At 39.1% G+C, this 24,666-nt stretch overlaps 2 protein-coding genes across 4 annotated transcripts in view; one reads left to right on the top strand and one right to left on the bottom strand.

Moving 5' to 3' along the window:
- Positions 1-8,209, top strand: part of gpm6bb (glycoprotein M6Bb) — a 44,591-nt gene extending 36,382 nt beyond the window's left edge. The window contains exon 7 of one of the 2 annotated variants that reach the window (XM_054787377.1): positions 5,943-8,209. In XM_054787377.1, coding sequence (XP_054643352.1) covers positions 5,943-6,092 — 150 coding nt within the window. In that variant the 3' untranslated portion in view covers positions 6,093-8,209. Of the gene's footprint in view, positions 1-1,450; positions 3,857-5,942 lie in introns of those variants that run through there. The other variant, XM_054787378.1, reaches the window with a different exon arrangement.
- ofd1 (OFD1 centriole and centriolar satellite protein) lies at positions 1,535-24,565 on the bottom strand. 2 transcript variants are annotated; one of them, XM_054787362.1, is made up of 22 exons: positions 24,219-24,565; positions 22,434-22,634; positions 22,290-22,358; positions 22,181-22,202; positions 20,878-20,985; positions 20,664-20,800; positions 20,424-20,597; positions 20,231-20,337; positions 19,180-19,299; positions 17,546-17,619; positions 17,380-17,471; positions 17,116-17,305; positions 15,662-15,792; positions 15,466-15,577; positions 13,504-14,181; positions 13,035-13,188; positions 12,852-12,943; positions 10,364-10,501; positions 10,131-10,279; positions 9,902-10,054; positions 9,761-9,825; positions 1,535-8,381 (listed from the first exon to the last, which is right to left on the bottom strand). In XM_054787362.1, exons 1-22 carry the CDS (start codon positions 24,312-24,314, stop codon positions 8,330-8,332), a joined length of 3,114 nt encoding a protein of 1,037 aa, XP_054643337.1. In that variant the 5' UTR covers positions 24,315-24,565; the 3' UTR covers positions 1,535-8,329. The 2 variants fall into 2 exon arrangements, with proteins under 2 accessions (XP_054643337.1, XP_054643338.1); XM_054787363.1 differs by having other exon boundaries at positions 10,131-10,276.
- Positions 24,566-24,666: the final 101 nt, after the last annotated feature.

Genomic DNA, 24,666 nt, shown 5'->3' with positions numbered 1-24,666 from the left:
AGAATATCGAAAGACAAGTGTTATGTCGTATTGTGGTCACTAGACATCAATAATGACACAAAGCATTGATGAGACATGACATTATTTTACCTGAACACCGCATGGAGTCAGCCATGGCGTGTCTGCATAATACAGTGGAAAAAAAAAAGAAGTTATCCTCCCATTCTGTGTGGAAGTGGTATGTTTTTGGCTTTTTAGTCCTTTTTCCCCATTCCGTTTAAAAGCCTTTCTAAAGTTTAGAATAAATACATTTGCGGCTAACTAGTTAGCTCGCTAGCATGCTATGCTTCAAGCCATGGCCATCTCTTGTGTCCCTGCAGTGATCCCATAGCCTGCACATTAGCAATGTGGTGCAAACAAAGACTAATAGGGGTGTAAAGGTGACTACAGGGGGTGCCGTTTCATGTCTACAGAGCTCTAATAATGGTTAAAAAATCATTTATTAATATTGAATCCTTCTTTGTGGAAATTCATGTAATGCGGTCGGAACTGGAACCAACTAACAGCAATAAAAATCGTGAGCTACTTTGCCGGTCGATCGTGAGAACATTTGAAAAAAATGTAATATCCCATCAGTGCCTTCCCCTCCCAGTGAGCGACCAACAGGCGTTTTGAGCACGCCCGTATGCCTCGCCGCTATCCAGGAAGCGACCCGCAAGCCTCAGCAAGGAGCGCAGTCCCCAAAACCCGACCGGAGGTAAACTAGTACACCGGCTAGCAAAAAGGTAGAGGCAAAGAGTGACAAAGCGCATGCAGCGATGTGCCTGCGCGCACAACAGTAATTATTGCACGTTTAATAGGTCTCAAAATCCGCCTTTGCTACCTCAACGCTGAAGCACGAATAGAACTCCATAGACGTGCACTTCCAAAAAAGCCGCGACGACGCCGCTCGTTAAGGGCTGACTGTCGTAGCGCTTTGACCAGCCCCTCAATCCTCAATCCGCATCGCTCGCCCACTGCACTGCCAACAAGCCAAACAAGAGTTGTGGTTTGCTCATGGAGCCCAACCCCGACTAAGTCGTCATTGCAGCACTGCAGAAACAAAATAAAATTTTGATAAAATGATTTTAAAAAATTATAAAAATACAGCAAAAGGCACAATGAGAAAAAGCTGAAATGTTGAATATATATATTTATATATAAATATATATCCTTGTTGAGGGGGGCGAGGAGATCTTGGTCTCTAAAGGTTGGTGAGCACTGCTGCACAGTAGTAAAGGTTTTATGATGGTGACAGTTTGACTCTGGAACAGATCGTCTGCGTTCCCGTGAGTTTCTAATGAACTGACCGTGCGTTTTTGGATGGAATCCTACTAAATTCTCGTGAGAACAGGCTCGAGTGAGTGTGCAATCATGTGTGATGCATTTGTTGTTTTGCAATGTGCGAGGTGGTGCGGTCCGAGTGTGCCGGCATGTTCTCTCACCACCTTCTCTTGTTCTCTTCCACCAGCTGATCTACATGATGGCTACCACTTATAACTTTGCCGTTTTGAAGTTTAAGAGTCGAGAAGACTGCTGCACTAAGTTTTAAAGCTTGTTTTTTTTTTTTTTTTTTTTTTTAACAGCACTGCGCAGCGTCAGCATCCCACACACCCAGATACACACACACACACACACATACAGACACACGCACACAGACAGAAATACAGACCACAAAATGAACTAAAAATGCAGAAAATAGACAGACTCTCTCCTAGAATCAAGCTGACTTTAGACTTTGCTTTCCAGGGAGGACGCCTAATGACACTTGTCTGTTTAGATGACTAGTTTGTCCCACTTTCCCTGGCACTCACTTGTAGAATACGTCACCAGATATACACGCCGAAGACCGCACCAGTGTTATTTATATTCCTCAGTTCACAGATAAAACGCACACATTTAGCTGTCACTATTCATCCCATACAGTCACAGTCATTTTAATGGTGGACTGATAGGAGTTCAAGGTTTTTAGGTTTTACATTTACATATTAGAGATGATTAATTTGAGCAAAACGGAGCCTTAAAGTTGTTCTTTCTTTCTTTTTATCAGCTCATTCGTGATCATGCTGATGAGTGTCATGTGACCACTTGTGTCTTGTCTGTATAGTTCAGTGAGCGCACCATGAAAGGCTCACATCGCATTACAAGTCATGCTTTTGTTGTTTCATCATGTAAGAGTGTTTGGGCCACACCGAAGAGCAAAATTGCCCGCCAGACAAAGAATAAAGTCTTAATGTTATGACAAAAAAATGTTGAACTCGTACAAGAAAAAGTGCAAATTTTCTGAGAGAAAAGCCCTAATCTTGCAAAAGTCACACTGAATTTTATACAAATGCAAAACAAAGTATTCTCTTATGACAATAAAGTTAAAATATTCCTTCGAAAAATGTTGGATTTTTTTTTTTTGAAGAAAATCGTCATCATAGGTGTTCAATTTGAATGAAGTCGCAATTTAATAAGCAAAAATAGATTTGAGAAAAAAAATCTCGATCCTAACAGAGAAAATCTGATGGGGAACAACAAAGTTGTAACCTTATAAGAACAAATACCATTTTTACAAAAAAGTCCTAAAGTTGCAATATTATGACAAAAAAAAACAAAAACGTGTACAGTTGTGAAATGTATCATCTTACAAGAATAGTTGAAATAAATCCCATGAAAAACAATCTATTTTTCTAAGAAAATCATAATGTTAAGTGGTCAGTTTGAATAAAGTTGCAACTTTATAAGCCCAAAAAAATGTTATTTCTTGAGGGGGAAAAAAAAATCGCAATCCTAACAGAAAAAATCTGATTTAACAAAAGCAAGCTACATTTTTACGAAAAGTCGTAATCTTCCCAGATTAAAGTTCCAATATTACGAGAGCAGACGTGTACATTTACAAGAAATAAATTGTAAAATTGATGCAAAAAAAAAAAAAAACATCTTCATAGAAAAGTCCTATTTTTCAGGGGGAAAAATTCTTTTACAACAATAAACTTGTTTGATTACAAGAAAAACTTACAAAGAATTGTATTTGCCGCAAAAAAAAAAACAATTTCAAGAGAAAAAGTGAGAAAAAGTCAGATTACTCAGAGAAAAAAGTTTTAGAATTAAGTTTTAATATGATGAGGGTAAAAAAAAAAAAAAACGGGTAAAAAAAAAAAAGTATGTAAAAATTTCTCAAGAAAGAATTCGGAATATGAGAAAATACTCATCTTACATGAGTCATTTTTTCAGGAAAAAAGTCGAGGAAGTAAATTATAGTTTTCCAGGGCGAGATTAAAAAAAAATAAAACAAAAACAGTCACAATCTTCCAGCATCCTAAAAATTCCTCTTCTTAAAAGGAAAACTGCACTTTTGGAATTTTGCCCATCAGCCACAATCCTTATGTGAAACATGAACACGTATTTCTTTCCCTTTTCTGTGCGTTCTCACGAGAGAAAGCGAGTTAGCGTGAGCCAGCTAACAATGCATGTGTTGGGAGATACCAATTTTGACTATGAAGCCCTCTGGAAAAAAAAAAAACACCAAACAAGGTTTTATTGTTTTTATATACATGCTGTGATCAAGCATCAACAAGTACGATGATGATAACGTGTAATACTTGCAGTATCTTTCTGTACTTCCGTCAACAACAGCGACGACACTTACACAAAATAGGCACCTCCCATGACGTGCATTGTTAGCTGGCTCACACTAACTCGTTTTCTCTTGCTAGAACGCACAGAAAAGGGAACGAAATATGTGTTTGTGTTTCACATAAGGATTGTGGATGAAATTCCAAAAAACGTGCAGTTTTCCTTTAACACAACTATATGTTTATGAACGTTATATCACGACTATTCTCATACGTTTTTCTAAAAAAAAAAAAAATCTATAATTGTATTATTGTAACATCTTAACTTTATTCTCATAAGATTAATACTTTATTCTCATTGTATGTACATTTTTTCATTTCAGTGTGGCCCTAACACTCCATTTTTTTTAGGAAAAAAAATGTATTTTTCTCCATTTTTGCTGGTTTTGCTTTTGCTAGTTTATATTTCTTTGATTTTTCTCTCAATTTTTTTTTTTTATCTTAACAATGAGCGTGCATGCTTAAAAGTCTGTTTATAGTCACTTACATGTTTCATATATTTAATTCCCTCTCAATTTTTTGGAAGACTGTAGCCTTTACATTCCATATAAAATAAACAATCTTTGTTTTAAAGAAAAACAAACAAACAAACTGGTTTATTTCTTTTTTTTTTTTTAAACGAGAACGTGAAGAAGCGACAGAGAAACACACAAACGCGCACAACGTTTGCACTAACTCTCCAAAAGCTTGCAACCTCTGGCTTGCTTTCTTCTCTGCTCACCCTCATTCTCCTCTTTACGCTGTCATTTCTGTAGCACTGGAAATGGCAAAACAACTACAACTATTAATATGAAGCATAACATTGCAGTAATGCAACCCTTTTCACGTGACGTCAAACCACTTCCGTTCGCAAGACGAGAACCAAACAACATATTTGGTGATTTGTGACGAGATTGGGGACATTTATTAGCAAAAAACATGTTTTTGAGTCAACATATGAAGTCATATTGTCAAAAAAAGGACAGATGTGAAAAGCGCTCTTCAAAAGCTTTGATGTGAGGCGTCCATATTGACCCAAATATAAGATGTCTTACATTCTACATGCAAGCAAGCTACTGTAAATGAGCTTTTCTGCCGATCTGTGATGATACTATTTGTAAGATAATGGTGATGAGTGAAGCAGTCATCACAACTGCATGATATGCTTCTACCCGTTATTTCACTCAAAATATTCATTTTGTCTTAAAAAAATATTTGTAAAACTCGTCTCAAAGAAAGAAAAAATAGTGGTTGTCTTATATTCGGGTCAGTTTAGGACATTTTGTTGTAAACAGATTTTGGATTTTCTTACTAGCTCAGTTTGATTTACAGTAATCCGTCGTTTATCGCGGTTCATCGGGTCCACACCCGACCCTAAGTGAATTTCCATGAAGTAGGATTCCTTATTTATATTATAAATGGACTATTTTCATAGCATAGAAAATCTGTTTATAACCTTCTAAATATGGCTTTTAACATTATTAGAGCCCTCTTGACATGAAATAACACCCCTATAGTCACCTTTACACTCCTTTCGCCCAATAAGAGTAAATAAGACATTGAAGACATACAGTAAATAAGACTGTAAAGGTAAATATAAAAGCCTGTTGTTCTGTGTTACTCTCGCCCTACTGCATGTCATCATAGCGTCTTTGAATGTGTCTTCGGAATGCCTTATATTTGTATTTTAGTTTTAGCCATTTTATGCTTAAAAATGCTTAATTTAGGCAAAAAAACATACAATTTGATTAAATATGCATACTTTTGAACTCATAATAAGCCGTAGTCAACCACGAAACAGCGTGGTTGATTTATTTTTGAAAAACTGTGCGAGTGAAGCCGTGAAGTGATTACTGTACTTGAAGAACAAGGTCAAACAACTTTATGTCCACTGATTTGATAAAAGAAGCTACAATAACAAAGAAGCATTACAAATCTTCCATGTTTTGTTTGTGTCCGCCTTATCACAATAGCAATTAATATCCTAACAACACACGTAGCAGGAGTGAAAGTGACTGAGAAATGGTCTGACGTCATCGTGAAAAGGGTCACCCTTTAAATCAGGGGTGGGGAATCTGTGGCCCGTAGGCCGTACACAGCATTTAATCCTGAGCGACATGCAATTCTAAAAACAAATACCTCAGCGACGCTGTTCTAAAAAGTCAAAAAGACACAAGCAAGCATTAGTTGGATGGTAAATCTGAATGGGTTCCCCAGCCTTGCTTTCAAGGACTTTGTCTCAGTGTGATGTACTTACTGTAGTCGGGGACTCCTTTTTTGTTTAATAATAACGAGCTTTGCTTTGCTTCTTTTTCTTTGACCCTGCTCACCGGCCATCCACCTCACTTCACCCTTCTCTTCCAGATCCACTTCCTCATGATTCTCTCAGCAAACTGGGCCTACCTTAAGGACGCCAGTCAAATGCATGCCTACCAAGACATCAAAATGAAAGAAGAGCGAGAGCTGCAGGACATCACGTCACGCTCCAAGGAATGCCTTAATTCCTACACATAAGGGCATGATGACACACACACACACACACACACACACACACACACACACACACACACACATATATATTCAGTATACACGCAAAGGGCGCACGAGGCTGAGCTTCAACAACCACCTGTGCCGTACTAACAGACTAACTCCACACTCCGCTTCTACACTAACTCACCATGCAGTATTTCAGGGATTTCTTTTACAGATTTTTCTATTGCGAGGATCTCCTGTGGCTGCCATTTTTTGTACACTAATCATCCATCCATCACGTGAAACTGTGTCATTTAGTAAAAAAAAAAAAAAATCATGTCAAATATGCATGGAGGCAGTTATGTGTGCTCTTGTATGCAAACGTTTAACTTCATGGCCTACATTAACTCTACCTCAGGGGTCTGCTACAGCCGGAAGATGGTGGAAACGTAAAGCATGTCTGACATGTATTAGCTATTATTAACGTTAGGTACCCCTGCACAATGTAATCCAGTGGGCATATGATACTGTATGTGAGCACCTAAAGGAAGCGATGTCATTTGATGCCATAACAGTAACCTGCTTGCTAAAAATGGGCTGCAGCCAATCACAAATGGAATAGTTCATTATTTGATCTCTCAACGTTTGCTATGTTGACTCAACAGTGTTTGAAGTGTGCTTTGGTGTAGCTCTGAAGACCTTGAAGGTGTGACCTGTGAACATTTTTTAAAAGTTTTTTTCATCATTTTTCTATATTTGCATCCGTTTTCGATGTGCTATTAATTACTGTGTGTAATCCCTTCTTCATTATCCTCGTTGCAGTGTTAACGTGGTATTGCATGAGGACAAAGTGTTCCTGCAGTAAAAATACTGATGCAGTCACGCATACTGACTTCAGTGGTTGGCAGTGTTTGCCTGTTTGCTTTTTTTTAAATACAAATGACAGTTCAGTAGTGATAGATGCTTTTAGTCACCCTGCAGTATGTAAACCTTGTTCGTACACATCTGTATGTATTTTCTATGAATGTTAAGGGCTTCCCTCATTGAGGCATCAGTTGGCATTGAATTGAAATGCAATTGGAATTTCAGCTCTCCAAAGTGGAAAAATCTACCGTAATTTCCGGTTTATAAGCCACTACTTTTTTCTTAAACTTTGAACCCTGCAGCATATACAGTGGTGAGGCTAATATATGGCTAATTTAATCTCGTGACATCTCCTTTACTTCAGAACGACGACTAATCGTTGACATTTTGTGCCGCTCACGAGTCAGTGAGGAAACGGTACCTCTTTCTTTGGCAGGTGCCGATCACGAGCTATGAGGGAAGCCACGACGAGCTTGTCAACCCATCGGAAATCACAGGTCATTTACTCAATATAACAGTCTGACTCGGTGTCATCTTTCAAAGAACGCTAAAATCATCACACAGCAACTTAACACTGAAAAGGTAGGTAAGAAATACACATAAGTACCAATACGAGTTTAGAATAAACAATTTTAACTTCTTCCCATCATGCAATAATTCATTGAGCTGCCTGTGTGTGATTGAGTCCCTATGGAGCTCCCTCTGGTGGACACAGGCAGGTGAATGAATCATTGCAGCGCTCCGGCAGCCATGGCCAATGAACTGCTTTGCTGGGAAGCAATGCATGATGGGAAGAAGTTAAAATCATTGTCGTCTTTTATTCTAAACTTGTATCTTTCTTAAGTTGCTGTGTGATAATTTTAGCCTTTTTATCTAAGATGGCACCGTCAGTCAGACTGTTACATTGAGTGACTATCTCCTGCGATTTCCTATTTTTTTGTTTTTTTTTCTATCGCTCACGATTGGCTCCTGTCAAATAAAGAGCTACCTGGTCCTCGCGGACTCGTGCGCGCCACAATATGGCATTTTACGTGGACATGTGCGGCTTGTATAAGTATGTACAAATCTGTTTTTTTCCTCTCTAAAGTTAGTGGGTGCGCTTAAACACTGGAAATTACGGTACTTACGGTATCAACCAAAAGCATAAAGGAAAAAAAAATGCTACCTACCTATCAATCATGAGAACAACAACAAACAAACAACATCCTGTTAAATTGGAGGGAGAGGAAAAAAAGCTCCCTTTGGTTTTACACAACCTATTTTTTTTTAAGGAAAATAAAAAAAATGAAACAAAATGCTGCCTAATTTTCCTCATCTGATGCTAAAACAAATTAATCACAAAATGACCTTGTAGGTTATTTATTCATCCACACAACACAAAAATATAAAAATGTCACCAGTGTCCGTGAACCAGGTCACCAGAAATCATCATCAGCGTCTTCATCCTTGTGCGAATATGCCGCAATGCTGTGGACACAGACACGCTCATTAGATGAGAGGTAGGATGGCCCACAGTAAATACAATGGAAAGATGTGGCTCTGGAATTTGTGCATGCTTGTGCCTTATTACCCTTTAAAAGACGCATTTTTACGCTTTTTTTTTTTTTTTTTTTAGCAATTTCGGTGTTTTGTATAAACGGCACAATTGGGGGAACATAGTCAACCTGCAAATTTCCCACCATCTGAAGAAGCCATAACATTTGATCCACTTATTTCACCGACAACATTGTGTTATGAATTTCTTTTTTAAATAAATAAATATAAAAACAACGGTAAGAGTTGTGCATAAATGTACGCATTTTCCTACGCACAAGTACAGGTAGATAAATCCCATACTTTGCATGGGAATGTTCTTGCGCACGCTCTGCGCACACATCTTTGCAGTGGTTTGCTTAGCAAGATATCAGGAAGAGGCAAAAATGTTGATTGTTCTTTTCCCAAAGTCAAAACTGATGTGGCTTTCTTGTTATGCCTGAAACACAAAGCTAACAGGTCCGCTTTCATGGATGACTGAAGAAATTAAGACACATTTGAAAGGCTGAAATCGGGGTATTCACGGTACATTTTTAAATGAAACGATATCAATAAAAAAAATAGTTGTCGAATAAATGGATAATCGATAATTATTTGTTGCAGCTCTAGTTTTGGACATCCCTGCGCTAATGCAGAGCTCTTCTGCTTTAAATATTAAATAATTCGTTTTTTATGGTCACTTCAATAGAAAATGGTTTGATGGCGCAATCTGCGGGGTGGTGGGGGGAGAAGTGCTGCAGCTATGAATCCAGCAGAGCGCGCCGTCTCACAAATCAATTCACTCAATATTTTCCAGCACCGGAGGATGCTGGAAGATGGACAAGCCGTGATGTTTTCTAAGTAACAATACTGCGTCTGTCATTGTTTCTTCATGTGTAAAACTCAACAACTTCAAATGTGTGAGAGGCACACAGGGTTTTGCATATTACTAATAGGCATTTTTAGGGCATTTTTTTTATGGGTGCATCAAAACCTGTGAAAGCAAACTGTTTTTTCTCACTCAGTCCAGTATTTGGGTTTTGCGGCTATCTCCCAGACAAAAACGGTGGGTCCTGTCATATTCTGGTCAGTACGGTATTTGGTATCCCTGCTGAGCTGTTCCAGGCAACTGGGAGGAGGCCTGGAGCGACTATGCCTCACGGCTGGTTTCGGAAGGCCCTTCTGTCCCCCCCCCCGGTGGAAACAAGGGAGTCTGGGAATCCATGCTTAGAGTACTACCCGGCATGAGCAGGTAAAGAGAATGACTGGCTGGATGGTCGTTTGGGGATTATGGAGGCTGATATACTTATTAGACTGCATCATTTAAGCCTTACCTGTTATCTTTCTCCTCAGACAAACTCTTGACCTCTGGGCTTGCGTGTTCTTCTCCTCCAGAGCTCTGACAAAAAAAAAAAAAAAAGATAAAAACAGTTTATGTTGAAGAAAGTTAAGAGCAGAAGTAAAATATGATTCACTTTATCATGCTGCTTCTCTCGCGCTTCCAAAACCATCTTCATGTATTTCGCTAAAGGATTTTCATTCAGGACGTCTTCCTGCGCTTCTTCCTCATCTCCTCTGTCCTTGCCTCCTCCCTCATGCTTCTCCTCCTCCTGTTGTTGTTGCAGGAGCTGGGTAGGCACACAGTCAGTCAGTGATGCTGATGCTTACAAACAAACAGAAAAAGGAGGGCAATGTGTTATTTACAGTCTCTTTCTCCAGTCTTTCTGCTTCCTGTTGTTCTCGCTCTCTGGCCTCCTCTTTTTCCCGGCGCCTCAGTTCTTGCTTTTCTCTTCTCTCTCTTTCCCATTGCCGCTCCTGCTCTTCCTCCAATTCACTTGAGATTTGGGGAGCTTCTGCAAAACAAACGTATCACATCATTTACACTACTTGGCAGCAGCTGTTCTTGTCACTTAACGGGAGGAGATACACGCACTCACCCGCTTGGCCCTGGGAGTTCGTCAGGTCTTCTGGGAGGTCCCGCGGAGCCTGTAGGCGGGGGACAGAGGGGCCGCCGGGGGCCTCCTCGGAGAGAGGGACGGCAGTGTCCAAGAGAAGCTCTGGAATGTGGCCGGGTTCTGGAGGACATACACACAAAGGGATCTTTTATGCTTTGCACCCCTCCTCCCAATTCCCATAATGCGACAAGGCCAGAGAACCAGCAACGAATACATAATCAGTGGCCCTTCATCTTGGCCATTGTGTAAGGCTGCTGAAAAGATACTTTTAGTAGGCTCGTCTCTCTCACACACACACACACACATTAAAAGCAGTCTGTACATTATCCAAAACCACCATATGGGATGTATTCCAATGTTAAGGAAAACAAAACCAGTATAAAATAATTTTACAGTCGTCCCTCTCTATCGCGTTTTTTCAAAAATTAATTAACTCATTCAATCCCAGCCATTTTTCAAAATTCAACCTCTTCAGATTTTGACGGCTCTTTCAAGGCCCACAGAATATTGTGTTCTCTGGCTATATAAACATGGAAGCTTTTTGTGAAAAGATACTTTTCAAGAATAACTTTCACGCAATTGTTTTGCTTTTGTGACGGCTCAAACATCTAAACAACTGCACTACAACATAAACAACACAAAAAAGGGTTGTTTTACATCAAAATAACCATTTATTTACAAATATAACACCATGAACTATTTACAATTTTCACATTTGGAACTAAACTGTGTGTGCGCACACGCGTGCCTCCTGCACGCCACACTCCTCCACGCTTTCACACTTCCTCCTTGCTGTTAATACATGCAAAAGATCCATGCCAAGCTCTTATCAAATGCACGTCTGCCACCTTGTGGCCGTTTTTATGGATTACAACTGCATGAAAAGTGGCCTCTTTTATTGTGCACTTATGTAAAAAAAAAAAAACGTGAAAGACCATGTGAAGCGAGTTTCTGTCCACCATGCGAACTGCCAGATGGAGCACCATCTCACCAGTCTTGTGGGAGCAAGCATTTGGGTAAAAAAAAAAACAAACAAAAAAACCCCGTCTAAATACGTCTTTGGTATCGAATTAGTTAATAAATGATGGCTGTTTCATGGCTGACTATGGCCCATTATTAGTCAAAAATATTGAGATACAAGTTATATGCAGTATTCTGGCCACTAGGTGTCAGTAATGACACAAATCACTGATAAGACATTACATCAAATCACTGTCACACTGCATGTCCGACATGAGTGAAAAGAAGTTCTCCTCCTATTCTATAAGTGGTAAGATTTTGGCTTCCTATTATTCGTCGTTCTTCCCCATTCTGTTTGACAATTCTGTCTTAAATTTAGAATTAAAAAAATAATAGGAGTGTAAATGTGACTATAGGGGTGTTATTTTATAACTACATAGCTCTAATAATGGTAAAAAAAAAAAACGTATTTAGAAAGTCACAAACAGGATTATATATACTCTAACTACAAAAATATTCCATTTATTAACACCTACTTTGGAGAAATTCACTTACCGCAGTCGAGTCTGAATCAAATTAACTGTGATAAACGAGGGACCACTTAATTCCCATAGAATATCTTTTCCCTCAACCTATGAGTTTGTTTCTCATATTATTACTATTTTGTCTTTAATATTTCAGCCCTATTCTCCTAAAATGACATTAATTTTCCTCATAATATTGATTCTCGTAAAATAGCGCCTTTTTTTGCAAGAATACAACTTTTTTCTCTTAATATGCTGACTTTATTCTCATAAATTTACAGCGTTTTTTTCATTTCTGCTGTTCTATTTTCATTTTCCAATTATTTCAGCTTTCTTCTTGTAAATTTTGTTCTAGTAATTATGACTTTATTCCCATAATATTTTTTCCAAAATAATTTCCCAAAAATTACAACTATACCTGTTGTAGTTTGTTTTTCATAATATTATGATTTAAAAAAAATAATTTATTATTTCAACTTCATGCTACTAATAAGACATTTTCTTCATCATATTACAACGTTATACTTTTTCCTGTTAGATTACAACTTTTTTCTCTTAAAATTTTGACTTTATTCTATTCTTAATTACTGCAGATTTTTCTATCTTTGCTGCTGTTTTTTTTTTTTTTCGTTTTCTTGTTAAATTATATTTTTAGAATGTGCCACGGGCCAATAAAAAAAACCGTGGGCCGCAGATGGTCTCCGTGCTGCACTTTGGACACCTCAGGTCTACTGTACATAGATGTTAATGGTTGCGAAATAAGAACATTCCGATGGATTGATGGATATGACATTGTACATGTTTTTGCCACTGGGTAAGTAAAAACTGTGGATTTCATTTAATTGTTAAATGAAAAAACTACTAGAATTTAAATTGTAACTGTAGGTCAGTGTTTCTGATAGTGTGTAGGCCAGCAGAGAAGGCCATGCTAGCCCTGACCGCCCGCCACTGGTTGTATTTCAGTACATTTAAAATGTCAAGTGTACCTGGTGAAATCCCTGTGAGATCCTCAACACTTATTCTCTCAGGCTGCGGGGAAGACTGCGAGCTGGAGGAGATGCAAGGTCGATTTGGAGCACTGCAACGATCCAAAGCAAAGACATGCACATTCGTTTAGACTCTCACGTTCATGCATGTCACTGTAAAAACAAAGCAGCAGCAGACAATACCTGTGTGGGTCTCGCGTCGTACTCTGGAGTTGAGGACTGGGAGGGGGGCTCAGCTCAGGGGAGAAGTCACATGAGATGGATGCCTCGTCTCGGTGGGCAGAGTGAAGGTGGCTGTCATGTGACAAGTCCGGGAACAAGGTGGACAGAACAACCTCTGGGGAGGACAAAGAGGTGAATGTTGCTGAAACCAGTACACGGTTGTACACTCACTGGCCCCAACATTAGGTACACCTGCACGATTGAATAACTAGATGCATATAGTACCAGTCAAAAGTTTGAACACACCTTCTCATTCAATAGCATGAGGAAGTGTTTCCAAACTTTTGACTAATACTGCATTTTCCCCTAACAAGCAAACGTACCCCAATGCTTGTGGGAGCTGTAAAAGCTACATTTCGATTGCATTGGATCTCATTAGATTGTGCAGGTGTACCTAATGAAGTGTGAAGTAAAGCTTTCTTTCCCGTACTTCCTGCTGCATCTTGATGAAGCGTTCTGCTGCCGGGGGAGGACAGACGTCTGAATGAGTGTCTGTCATGGGGGAGGTCATCTCTTACAGACTGAGGCTCAGAAGATGAAAGGCTACTAGCTGCTGAGAGAAGGCCGGAGGACTTGCGGTTTTGGTCTTGTGAGAAGGTCACTCTGTGCTGAGTAGCTGTGAAGACGTTTCTGGTGTCATAGGCTGCTGGGGAGGAGGGCCGACTTTTTTTCGGAGAAAGAGATCTTAATATGGTCTTTGATTTGTGGTTGGTGTAAGGTCGGAAGAGGTCAGAAGCTTGTGTCAGCAGAGGAGAGTCCACCCGACGTGATGGTTTCGGAGGACACGTGTTTGAGTAGTTGGCGTGCGCTGCCCCCTGCTGGTACTTCCTGCAAGCTTCATCCAAAGCCTCAGCCTCTCTTGCCAGCTGCTGGATGCGAGCGTTGGTTTCAGCCAGCATCTCCAAGTCGGAGTTGGAGTCGCTCCAGCGGAATTTGTCACCTTGCGCATGCTCGTCCACTTCGCTCATGTGATCATAAGCCGCCTGGGGCCTCAGCAACGCTCGGTCAACGTAGATATCGGGGGGAACCAGCTTGTCACCGCTGAAATTCAACACGGAGCGATCGACCAGAGACGGCTTGGGGTTACGCAGCACTTCATTTTCAAGAGCTGCCAGGTGAGAAGAAGCATACATAATGGATTAGAAGAAATTCCTTTTTTGAAGTATATATTTTTTTTTTACCTTCTACATACATATACAAAAAATAAAATAAAGAAGAAATGTCTTTTTTGGTTTATTTCATTATTAAATTAATGAACTGAATTTCTTTTATTTTTTATTCTATAATGTAATATTTTGGTGGGTACTGTTATGGGTACAAAAAACATTTCAAGGCTGAATATAATTACATTATATTCTAAATACAATATACAATGATTTTGCAAATCAAACTTTTTAGTTATATTTGCAAATTATTTTGCTTACATGTAGTTTAGAACTTAATTTGCTTCATATAACATATTGGACTAATACGACGCGTTCTCCGAACCTGCAGACAAGTTAAAGTTGAGCTGCATTCAGTTTTTTGCAGCGTTCAATCAACGCCACATCATAAAAAAATATGTTAAAAGGTAACTGTTCAATGTTATGTTCATGAAAAAAAGTGGCAAATTACACCTTGCGCTTAGCAAAATATGTCAATGATAACAATCGTGATGATTTAGACTCCACATGATTTTAAAGGAGACCTATTATGCTCATTTTCAGGCCTTTGTATTGAGTTCTGGACTCCTATAGAGCAGCTACACACGATAACCCGCACAGAAAGCTTACTAGATCTTCCAGACTCTGCGCCTCTTCTTGCAGTGTTTCCTCCCGCCAAAAAGTATGTGTAATTTTGTCCCCCCCCCCCCCGGACACATCAATAATGACTTCCACTGCAAATCTTTTTTTCTTTTGTGTCAATCTTTTTGTGTCCTTTCCCCCTACACCTGAATGTTTCCAATTAGAACCATGGAATTTCCATTTCACCTACAACTAACAATTTCAAAATATCCATCAAATAGAAGATCCTTGTAAAGATCGCAGTTTCGAGGAACGCGTCATATACAAATTTAAAGAATCTTGTTAGAATAAGTGATTTTGACTTTGGTTTCTGTTGTAATATTTCAGTTTTTGCTGTGTAACGCATAATGGTAGTTTGAACTGTGACTTTAAATGTTCCAGTGTATTACAAAAACATGACTAGTTGTTGGTTGTGTTATTGAGGACTATGTGCTGGACTATTGGCTTTGGCATGAAGTGGTGCCTTGCAAAGTAATAAGTCCAGCCTAAGCAAACTAAAATATCCTTCCTAAACAGAACACATAAGCTTCAGGGGTTCTTATCTTATATCTGGTTGTATTTTTCATATGAACATTTGTAGGGAGCCAAAGCAAAGCTGTATGAGATACCTTGTTGAGTTTGGCGAATCTGCATCTTGAGGTCCTCAACATGAGCAGTCATCCACTGTAACTTCTCCTCACATTCCATCAGCTGCGCCTTGAGCTGACCACATCGCTCCACCTAACACGACACAGGAAGCTTGACTAGATACACAAATCTGGAGCACCAATATTGTTGAGAGGTATATACGGTAAGGTGGTTTACCTCGAGCTGGAGCTGTGTCTGCAGCACCTGCTTCTGGTCTGCAAACTCTTCTTTGTCCACGTTGCGAGCACTCTGGAGCTTGCGGAGTTCTACCTGCAAGGCCAACTGCTCTTTGGATGGTTTGTCCAAGTCTGAGAGAGGAGGTTTGAATGTGCACAACCAACAATCACAACATAACCCACTGGATATCTTCTGAATGATCTTGAGTTCCAACAGGCAACTGCAAAGTTGCTCTCTTTCAAAACGTCTGCTTAAAAGCAGCTGGTAATGAACATGCAACCTTAAGGACGTCAGCAGCAATGGAATTTATCTTATTTATTGTGTATTGTGTAAAACTAACACAGGAACAACATCAATTTAAAAGCACAAAATTAATACAAACCCATCATCCACAAGTACAAGCCTGGAGTTTGTTTTTCTGAGAGAAACTATAAGTCATTGTTTGATGTGTGCGGCAACAAGTAGCATGCTGGCATGCAATGCATGAATTAAGTTGAAGTGGTCTATCTGTGCAGCGTGGGAGAAAGTTAGCATACGCACAATGGTGCGTTCAAGGACCGTTGAACAAAGTGGGATGGGTTGCCACTCGCAACAAACCATGAACATGTAAAAACATTGGGATTTCTAAATGTATATTATTTATTGAATAAAATAATGGCCCATATGTCGAATATTGATGTGCATTTACATTAAACTTGATGTAGTTATTTCCATTTTTTTTTTAATCATTGTGCCTGAAAGTTTTCTGTGGCCCAGTTCGGCCCAGCCCACGGACCGGTACCGGGCCAGTCGAGCACCCCTGTTCTACACTGGTCACTAAGTGTCAGTAATGTTACTATGTTTGGTGAGACACCAGATTTAAATCGCCGGAACAACAGGCTTTTATGACAATTTTGAATTATCTCACAACGGGCACAACAATCCCTAATAAAAATCCCCAATAAAAAGTCACTTCCTGTCCACCCGCTGCTCAACTCCCCTCGCACCGAAACAAATTTACAGCAACATACATATGCATGCATCTTATTTATGTCTTAAATGGCTTATTTACTCTTATTATAGCCACTATATTAATATAAGTGTAAATGTGACTATAGGGGTGTTATTTCATGACTGGAGGTCTCTAAGCACAAACTGTATTTAGAAAGTCGCAAATAAGTTTTCAATGTTCTAACTACAAAAATATTCCATTTTTAAATGAGGAATCCTACTTCACGGCAATTCACTTATGATGGTTGCGTCTAGAACCAATTCAGCACGCTAAACGAGGGCTTACTGTATGTGTAAATGTGTAAATATTGCTGTTGATGTGAGGTATGTCGATTACTTGGCGAATACTGTAGGAGCTGCCCTTGAGCAAAAAAGAAATGTTTACCTTCTGCAGATTTCATGTAAACAGATCTTATTTCATGAGCATAGCAGGGCATGAGAAGTGTACAGTATCTGTAGCTGACCTGCACAGAGACGCTGTTTCTCCTCCTGTGCCTCCTCCAGCTGTGTCTTAAGAAGCCGCACTTGCCCCTGCAAAAGTGCTTTATCTTCTTTCAAACTGGCAAAGTCGCTCATACTCTCCATTCGTTCCCTCAGCAATTCATTCTGTTGATTGAGCAGAGCGGTTTGCTGCTGCGCTGCGTCCAGATCCACCTGGAAGAGGATGTTGAAATGAGCGTACAGGACTTTAAGAGTGGTTATTATACAAATTGTGCTGTTTCTTTTACCTGTAGCCTCTTCAGCTCTGAGCAGGCTTTATTGTACTCCTCCAATTTTAGCTTCATTGTAGCTGACTCTTTTTGGATGTGAATGGTTTCCTCTAAGAAAGGAAACGATTGTCAACATGAGCTTGAAGCCAAACAAGATTGACTGGGAATTTGTTTGAATAGTCACCTTTGTTGCGGCTCTCACTCGCTGTTAGTTGCTCTGTTCTCTTTAAGTAATCCTCCTTTAGCTGCAGCTGATACCTAAAATGGCAAAAGAAATTACAGTAATCCCTCGTTTATTGCGGTTAACTGGTTCCAGACCAGACCACGATAAGTGAATTTCCACAAAGTAGGATTCCTTATTTATAAATGGAATATTTTGGTGGTTATAGTATTTAGAAAACCTGTTAATGACCACCTAAATACAGGTTTTAAAATTATAGACATGAAATAACACCCCCGCAACCTTAATGAGGAGAAGCGGCATAGAAATAGAAAATGGATGGATGGAAATAACACCCCATCGTCACTTTTACAGTCGTATGACCTAATATAGTAGACATAAAATAAGCCACTGGACACCTAAATGAGACATAATACTGAATCACACATGTTAGTTAGCATTGAGAGAGTCACAGAGAGTACCTCAGTGGCTATCATCTCATCAATGTAACATTACTGACACCTAGTGACCGGAGTAGAATACTACATATCCAAAACATCTATTTGAATGAGTCTTCTGAATTATTTTAGTTCATTTGGCCATTTTATGCTTGAAAATACTTGATTTAGGTCGGAAATATGTAAAACTTGCTTAAATGTGCATATTTTTAAAATAATTAATGTAAAATGAAAAACCAAGATAAAGCAAAGCTGTGAAATTGGAAGCACGAAGTGGTGAGGGATGACTGCTCTCCAAATATCTCTGTAGTAATCGACTATTTAGTACTGTATATGTACTGTAAATGTGTTTAGGGTTAGGGTAAAGTCTTAAAATGTTTTATGTTCTGTACCTCATGAATACTGCAAAATGCGGCCCTTGGGTGTTTTCAAACTTTTTTCCACTGAGGGCCACATACTGAAAAAAGAAGGGATGCGGGGGCCATTATGATATTTTTAATTTTCTCTAAAGACTCAAATCAATCCGACGTATATGTGGTAATGAGTTACACTCAAAACAGTCTGCATCTAAGCTTAGTTATATGACACAGTATATTACTATTTTGTGTTATTATTATCAACATTTTTATTCTTTTTTTGTCTTTTTCACATTTTTTGCCGTTTTTTTGTTGTATTTTTAAGAATGTATGCGTCAAAAGGCTGGTGGGTCGCACTTTTGAACACCCCTGATCTAGAATGACTCCCACATCCAAAATGCGGTCGGCTCTGATTCTAATATGAGTTGACATGTCTGTGAATAGTTGTTTTCTCAGGGTGTTGAATCGATCGCAACAGGACTGATCGAGTTGTCTTAGAAGACGTTTTGATTCAGCGCCCTGAGAACACCCGTTTGCAAGTTTACTCTTTTTTTACCTGCATCTCAGCTTTGTGCTATTCGTGACAAAGCGTGTTATTATTATTAATTAGTGTTACTAATATGAACTTTTCTGCTTTTTATAGTTTTTTTGCTGTTATTTTCCTCATATTTTTAAAGTTTTCATGTTTAGTTGTAATTTTAAAATGTGCCGCAGCCCAATAACAAAATGAGCTGTGGGTTGCAAATGGCCCCTCGGCCTCAGTTTTGCAGTTTGGACACCACAACTATATTTGATTCACTTCAAGCAAAACATAGCATCAACATTGTTCAACAGTAAAGCATACCTGGACATTTCACTTTTCAGCCTCTGGTCATACGTGTCTTCCATCATCTTCACTGCTAGTTCTCTCCTCCTCATAAGCTCATCACTGGTCTTCACCTTCTCGTCATGTATTTCACAACTCCTGCATTCATACTTGAGGTCAATCTTCTTTCCGGGACAGTAGTCATTTTCAATAAATTACCATATTGACCCTAATGTAAAACAACCTGTTTAACCAGTTTTGGGGAAAAATATATTTGGAAAAAAAAGTCAGAATTATTTTTTTAAAGCATGTTTTCACCCACTGTCAGATTGCAATTCATAGCTGCTGGACAGTTTGAAGATTCTGCTTCATTGATTCCTTTTAAAATTAGTATCACAACTCCTCCTTTGTTGTTTGCGAACTTGCCAACAAACCTTTGATACACTTATTTTGGCATCTCTCCAGATCACTGGTGTGTGTGAGTGACAGGAAGAAAAACTACCAGTTGAAAAATTGCTAGAATTTGCATTTTGCACATTTGGATCTTAATGAGGTCTTAGGTAGAGCTACAATATGCAAAAGCAAGAAGGGGGAGTGAGGCAAAAAACATTTGGAACTTGTAATTTACACAACAACAACAAAAAAAATGAAATAGGTTGTTTATCACCTGATCAAAAGTTTAATATCATTAAGATCCAAATGTGCAAAATGCAAATTCTAGCAATTTTTCAACTGGCCTTAAGATTTTGATCAGGTCTGTATGACCAAATGCACTCAACAAAAATATAAACACTACACTTTTGTTTTTGCTCCCATTTTTTATGAGATGAACTCAAAGATTTAAAACTTTTTCCACATGCACAATCTCACCATTTCTCTCAAATATTGTTCACAAATCTGTCTAAATCTGTGATAGTGAGCACTTTTCATCTCATAAAAAATGGGAGCAAAAACAAATGTGTTGTGCTTATATTTTTGTTGAGTATATAAGACAACCCATTTTTATCAAACTTTTTTCTCAGGAAAAAAAAAAGACTACCTATATTTGGGTCAAAACGGGTATAAAAATAAGAATAATGAATAACCATACTTTTGAAATGTCTCCATTCGCAAGCGCAGCTCATTCTCTCTGTCCCGCAGCGTTTCAATTTCCTTTAGCACCATTTGCCTCTGCATATAGATGTCTTTTTCCTCAATCTGAGGTGTCAAAAAGTATAAATAACAACATAAGACTAAATTGCAAAAAAAATAATAATTATAGCCTGGTATGAAGAGCTTTATACCTCTTGCTGCTTTTGCAACCTCTCAATCGCGTTTTTCTCACGGCTGTTCAACGCCTTCGCCTTCATCTCGTAGGTTTTCTCCAGTTCCTGTTTTAACTTGTCAAACTCCTTCTGGCAAAGCGCTTTTTCTTCCATCTTAACCTTGGCTATTTCAACGTCTTTAAAATGCTGCATCTTGAAAAAAAGAGCACAAAGTTAAGGCCAACATGAAGAAATGTAGCGTCTTGACTTTTTACCTACCTTTGTGTTCATTTCAATTTGCATCTGGGCTTCTAGTTCTCTTCTGTAGGAAGCCAGTTTGGACTGGAATGAAAACCACTTGTCGCCGCTGTAATTCACACCCTCATATTCCTTGTCAATCATTTTCATCTTCTCAACTGGAAATAAAGGAGGAGCAAATTAAAGACCACGGACGTCCCTTAGATATTTTCAAAACATATACAAATCATCATACCAAGAGACTGTTCATAACTTGATGAGCTGGTTGTCTGCGTGTCAGCATCACAGTATGGACCAGGAGCATGATGATGTGTGAGATTTGACACAAGGTTGATGAGGAACCCTGATGATGACAAATAGATATCAAAAACATGACATGAAGACTGCCCTGATGCTGTAGTGTATTATTCTTAGGTAATAGTTGCAGTAAAATTTACCAGTATATCTACAATAGGGTTTATTATTAAATATACAGTGGTGAGAAAAAGTATTTGCCCCATTCCTGATTTTTTTTTTTTTTTTGTTGCATGTTTGTCACACTTAAATGTTTCAGATCAAACAAATTTAAATATTAGTCAATGACAACACAACTGAACACAAATGAAACTATTATAAAGGGAGAAAAAAAATCCAAACCTACATGGACCGTGTGAAAAAGTGATTGCCCCCTAAACCTAATAACTGGTTGGGCCCCCCGTGGCAGCAACAACTGCAATCAACAGTTTGTGATAGGTTGCAATGAGTCTCTTACAGCGCTGTGGAGGAATTCTGGCCCGCTCATCTTTGCAGAATTTTTGTAATTCAGCCACATTGGAGGGTTTTCCAGCATGAACCACACTTATTAAGGTCATGCCACAGCATCTCAATAAGATTCAGTACAGGACTTAGACTAGGCCACTCCAAAGTCTTCCTTTTGTTTTTCTTTAACAATTCAGAGGTGGACTTGCTGGTGTGTTTTGGATTATTGTCTTGCTGTAGAACCCAAGTTTGTTTGAGCTTGACATCACGAACAGATGGCCGGGCATTCTCCTTCAAGATTTTTTGGTAGAGAGCAGAATTCATGGTTCCATTTATCACAGCAAGTCTTCCAGGTCTTCAAGCAGCAAAACAGTCCCAGACCATCACACTACCACCACCATATTTTACTGTTGGTATGATGTCCTTTTTCTGAAATGCGGTGTTGCTTTTACGCCAGATGTAATGGGGCACACACCTTCCAAAAAGTTTTCACACAAGCCCATGTAAGATTATTTTTCTCCCTTAGTAATAAAAACTTTCATTTAAAAAACTGCATTTTGTGTTCAGTTGTGTTGTCATTGACTAATATTAACATTTGTTTGAACATTCAAATGTGACAAACATGCAACAACAACAAAAAAAAACAGGAAGGGAGCAAACACTTTTTCACACCCCTGTACATTTGTACAAATAAAGGCCTTCCTTTTGAAAAAAAAAAAAAAAACATCTGATCACCAATAGATGCCCAGTACTTTCTGTCTGCAGTTTTAGTGAATACATGTCCCAGATCAGTTACACACCTGAATCGTTGCTACTTGAAGACTGTAAAAAAGTAAAATAAAATAAACAACTATTAGATTGAAAGGTAGTATCTTTTAGGAACAAATTGTATATTGAACTTTCTATTACCAGGGATTTGTACAGTGGTGACTCAGGGCTGATTTTAAGAAGCTGAAGGATGTCTCCTTTCTTGAATACCTGCCAAAATAAATTAAAAATATTATTGTTTCCAATTCAGGCTGTTGAGGTTTGTCATTTCATATTTATCCTCACCTTCTCTTTGCACAGGCCACTCTCGGGGCAGAATACAGATAAGGAGTACTCATAGCCTGAGCAGTGAAGATAATCCGCCACTATGTTGTTACAGGCGGAGACCAAAAGGTAGTTTGATCTAACAGCAACTGGTCTCAGAGGTGGTTCTGCTCCGCTTAGAGGAGGTTTTAACTCTTGGATGAGTTGGTTGCGCAGCTGGGTCTGCATCACACCAAGAGGGAATACTGTGAAAGTGGCTCAACAAAACCTAAATGACTCAAACAGAATTAAACGGTACTGTAACGGTGGTTATCAACTTCCTTTGTCAAGTCCGGTTATCGGCTTTGTGCTCAGTGCGTGGTCGCATAAAAGGGGGCGTTTGAGGTCATATTATTCTCTTTCCGCGCAAAAGTTAAGCGATGCCTTAAGCGATGCCAGTCGGTGTATTTTACACAAGATGAACAAGCAATTATTATGGAGCATTATGAGGAGTTCAAAAAGATTATCATTGCCAAAAAGCAACACCGCCAATAGAGCGAAGGATGACAACAACTGTCTTTTCATTTTGTTATGGTATCTACACTGTATATTGTTTTCATATTTTACTGACCTCTATGATTGAATAACAGAATTTGTGTGTTTTATTGAAAGCGAGGCAGAGTGTGCACAGGCTATAAATACTGTTTTTTTTGACAGCTACGGACTCCCATTGCCCTATACATAAAACAGTGATCCTTTCATTCATGGCCATATCAAAGTGCAATAATTAATTATACTCATTACCTGTGACAAATAAGTACTAGGTCGACTGATGAGTGACATCAGTGTGCTCATGAGACATGCCGCACCACGTGGCAGTGTTGACGTGTTTTGTGGCAACGCTTTCAGTTTTGTTTAAAATAAAGAAATGTTTTATTGCAGTTGATTGATGCCTCGGAGTGCTTATTCCTCCAGCAAATATTGTAATATAAAAAGTCCAACAGTCACACGAGGACTGATGTGACATGCATCTGTTAACATTGGCCAAATTAATATTTCATGTTGCATTTTATTCCTGACGCTCGGCTCAAAAAGTGAGCATATCTCACACTTGCTTTTCATAGCCAATTTTAAGATTAAGTGTAGACCAGGTTGTGAGTTTAGCCTAAATTACCACGGTGACATAGCTGCCTTCCGGTGGCGGAGCCAGAAATGTTTCATTGGGGTGGCCAAGGTGAGACCATTACTCACACAGGGGTGGCAGTAAGTTAATACCTGAATTGTCTAGATGGCCGGTGGGGTGGCCACAGTCACCCCGTAGCTCCACCACTGCTTTTGGACAGTCTATTAGAGCAATTAATAGCTGAGCAGTGAGCCTAGGCCATGTTTTCAATGAATATAATGAATCATTAATGTGCTGAATCACGCTTCAGAATTTAAGCCAAAGTCAACATGGTGAGAAAACTTGACCGGAACCGACTAAAGTAATCATGGAAAACTTACCTAGCTTGCAGGTCTAACAAAACGTGGTTTTATTGACAGCGCCTCCACACGGAAAGTTGTGTGGTGCAGTGAAAATTCGCCTGAACTAATGTTCTGCACCACCGAGCCGTTTGTCAAAATTGTTCCCCAGCCGTGGGGGTGGCCGGAGAGTGACCACGGCCACCCCGTAGCTCCGCCACTGCTGCCTTCGTTGAACAGGCATTTATGCCACACCGGCTTTACACGCAACACACCTCGCAAACCCACCGAACTCGCTTCGCAGTATACCCCCAAGACAATAAGAAACAACAATAATAACAAAGATGACATTCCTACATGACTTACTTTAAGTGTATTCAGCACTCCCCTATCCCTCAGTGTTTTATAGAGCCTCTTCCTTAGCTCATCTGGGGATAAAGTGTCTTCCTTGGCTGAGGACATTTTTAATATTATTTGCACTCCTCAAAGACAAGAAACGACAAGTCCAACGGCAGAGCAGACACAAGTAAAAGGGAGATGATGTGCTTCCGGTAATTTCTAAAAGCACTCCTACCAGGCGTTCAATGCCGTCCAATTTCATGCGATTGCAATTAGTTATTTTGGCTTTGTTGTTTTTGTTTTGGAGTTGTTCAGTTCCGCTTGAAATCCAAAAAGCGTCCTCACGATGCGACGCCGGAACTGTGCCCTCAGATTTAAACCCATCAACGGAAATGTTTGTTCCGGCCGACAGTTATGACGTCACAAAACGTTTATAAAATTATATTTTTTATTATATTACACATATCACACAATG

Source organism: Dunckerocampus dactyliophorus, chromosome 9 (genome assembly GCF_027744805.1).
Source record: "Dunckerocampus dactyliophorus isolate RoL2022-P2 chromosome 9, RoL_Ddac_1.1, whole genome shotgun sequence".
Classification (NCBI taxonomy): Eukaryota; Metazoa; Chordata; class Actinopteri; order Syngnathiformes; family Syngnathidae; genus Dunckerocampus; species Dunckerocampus dactyliophorus.
Note: the sequence above shows the minus strand (reverse complement) of the source record. Positions and strands in the feature narration are given on the sequence as shown.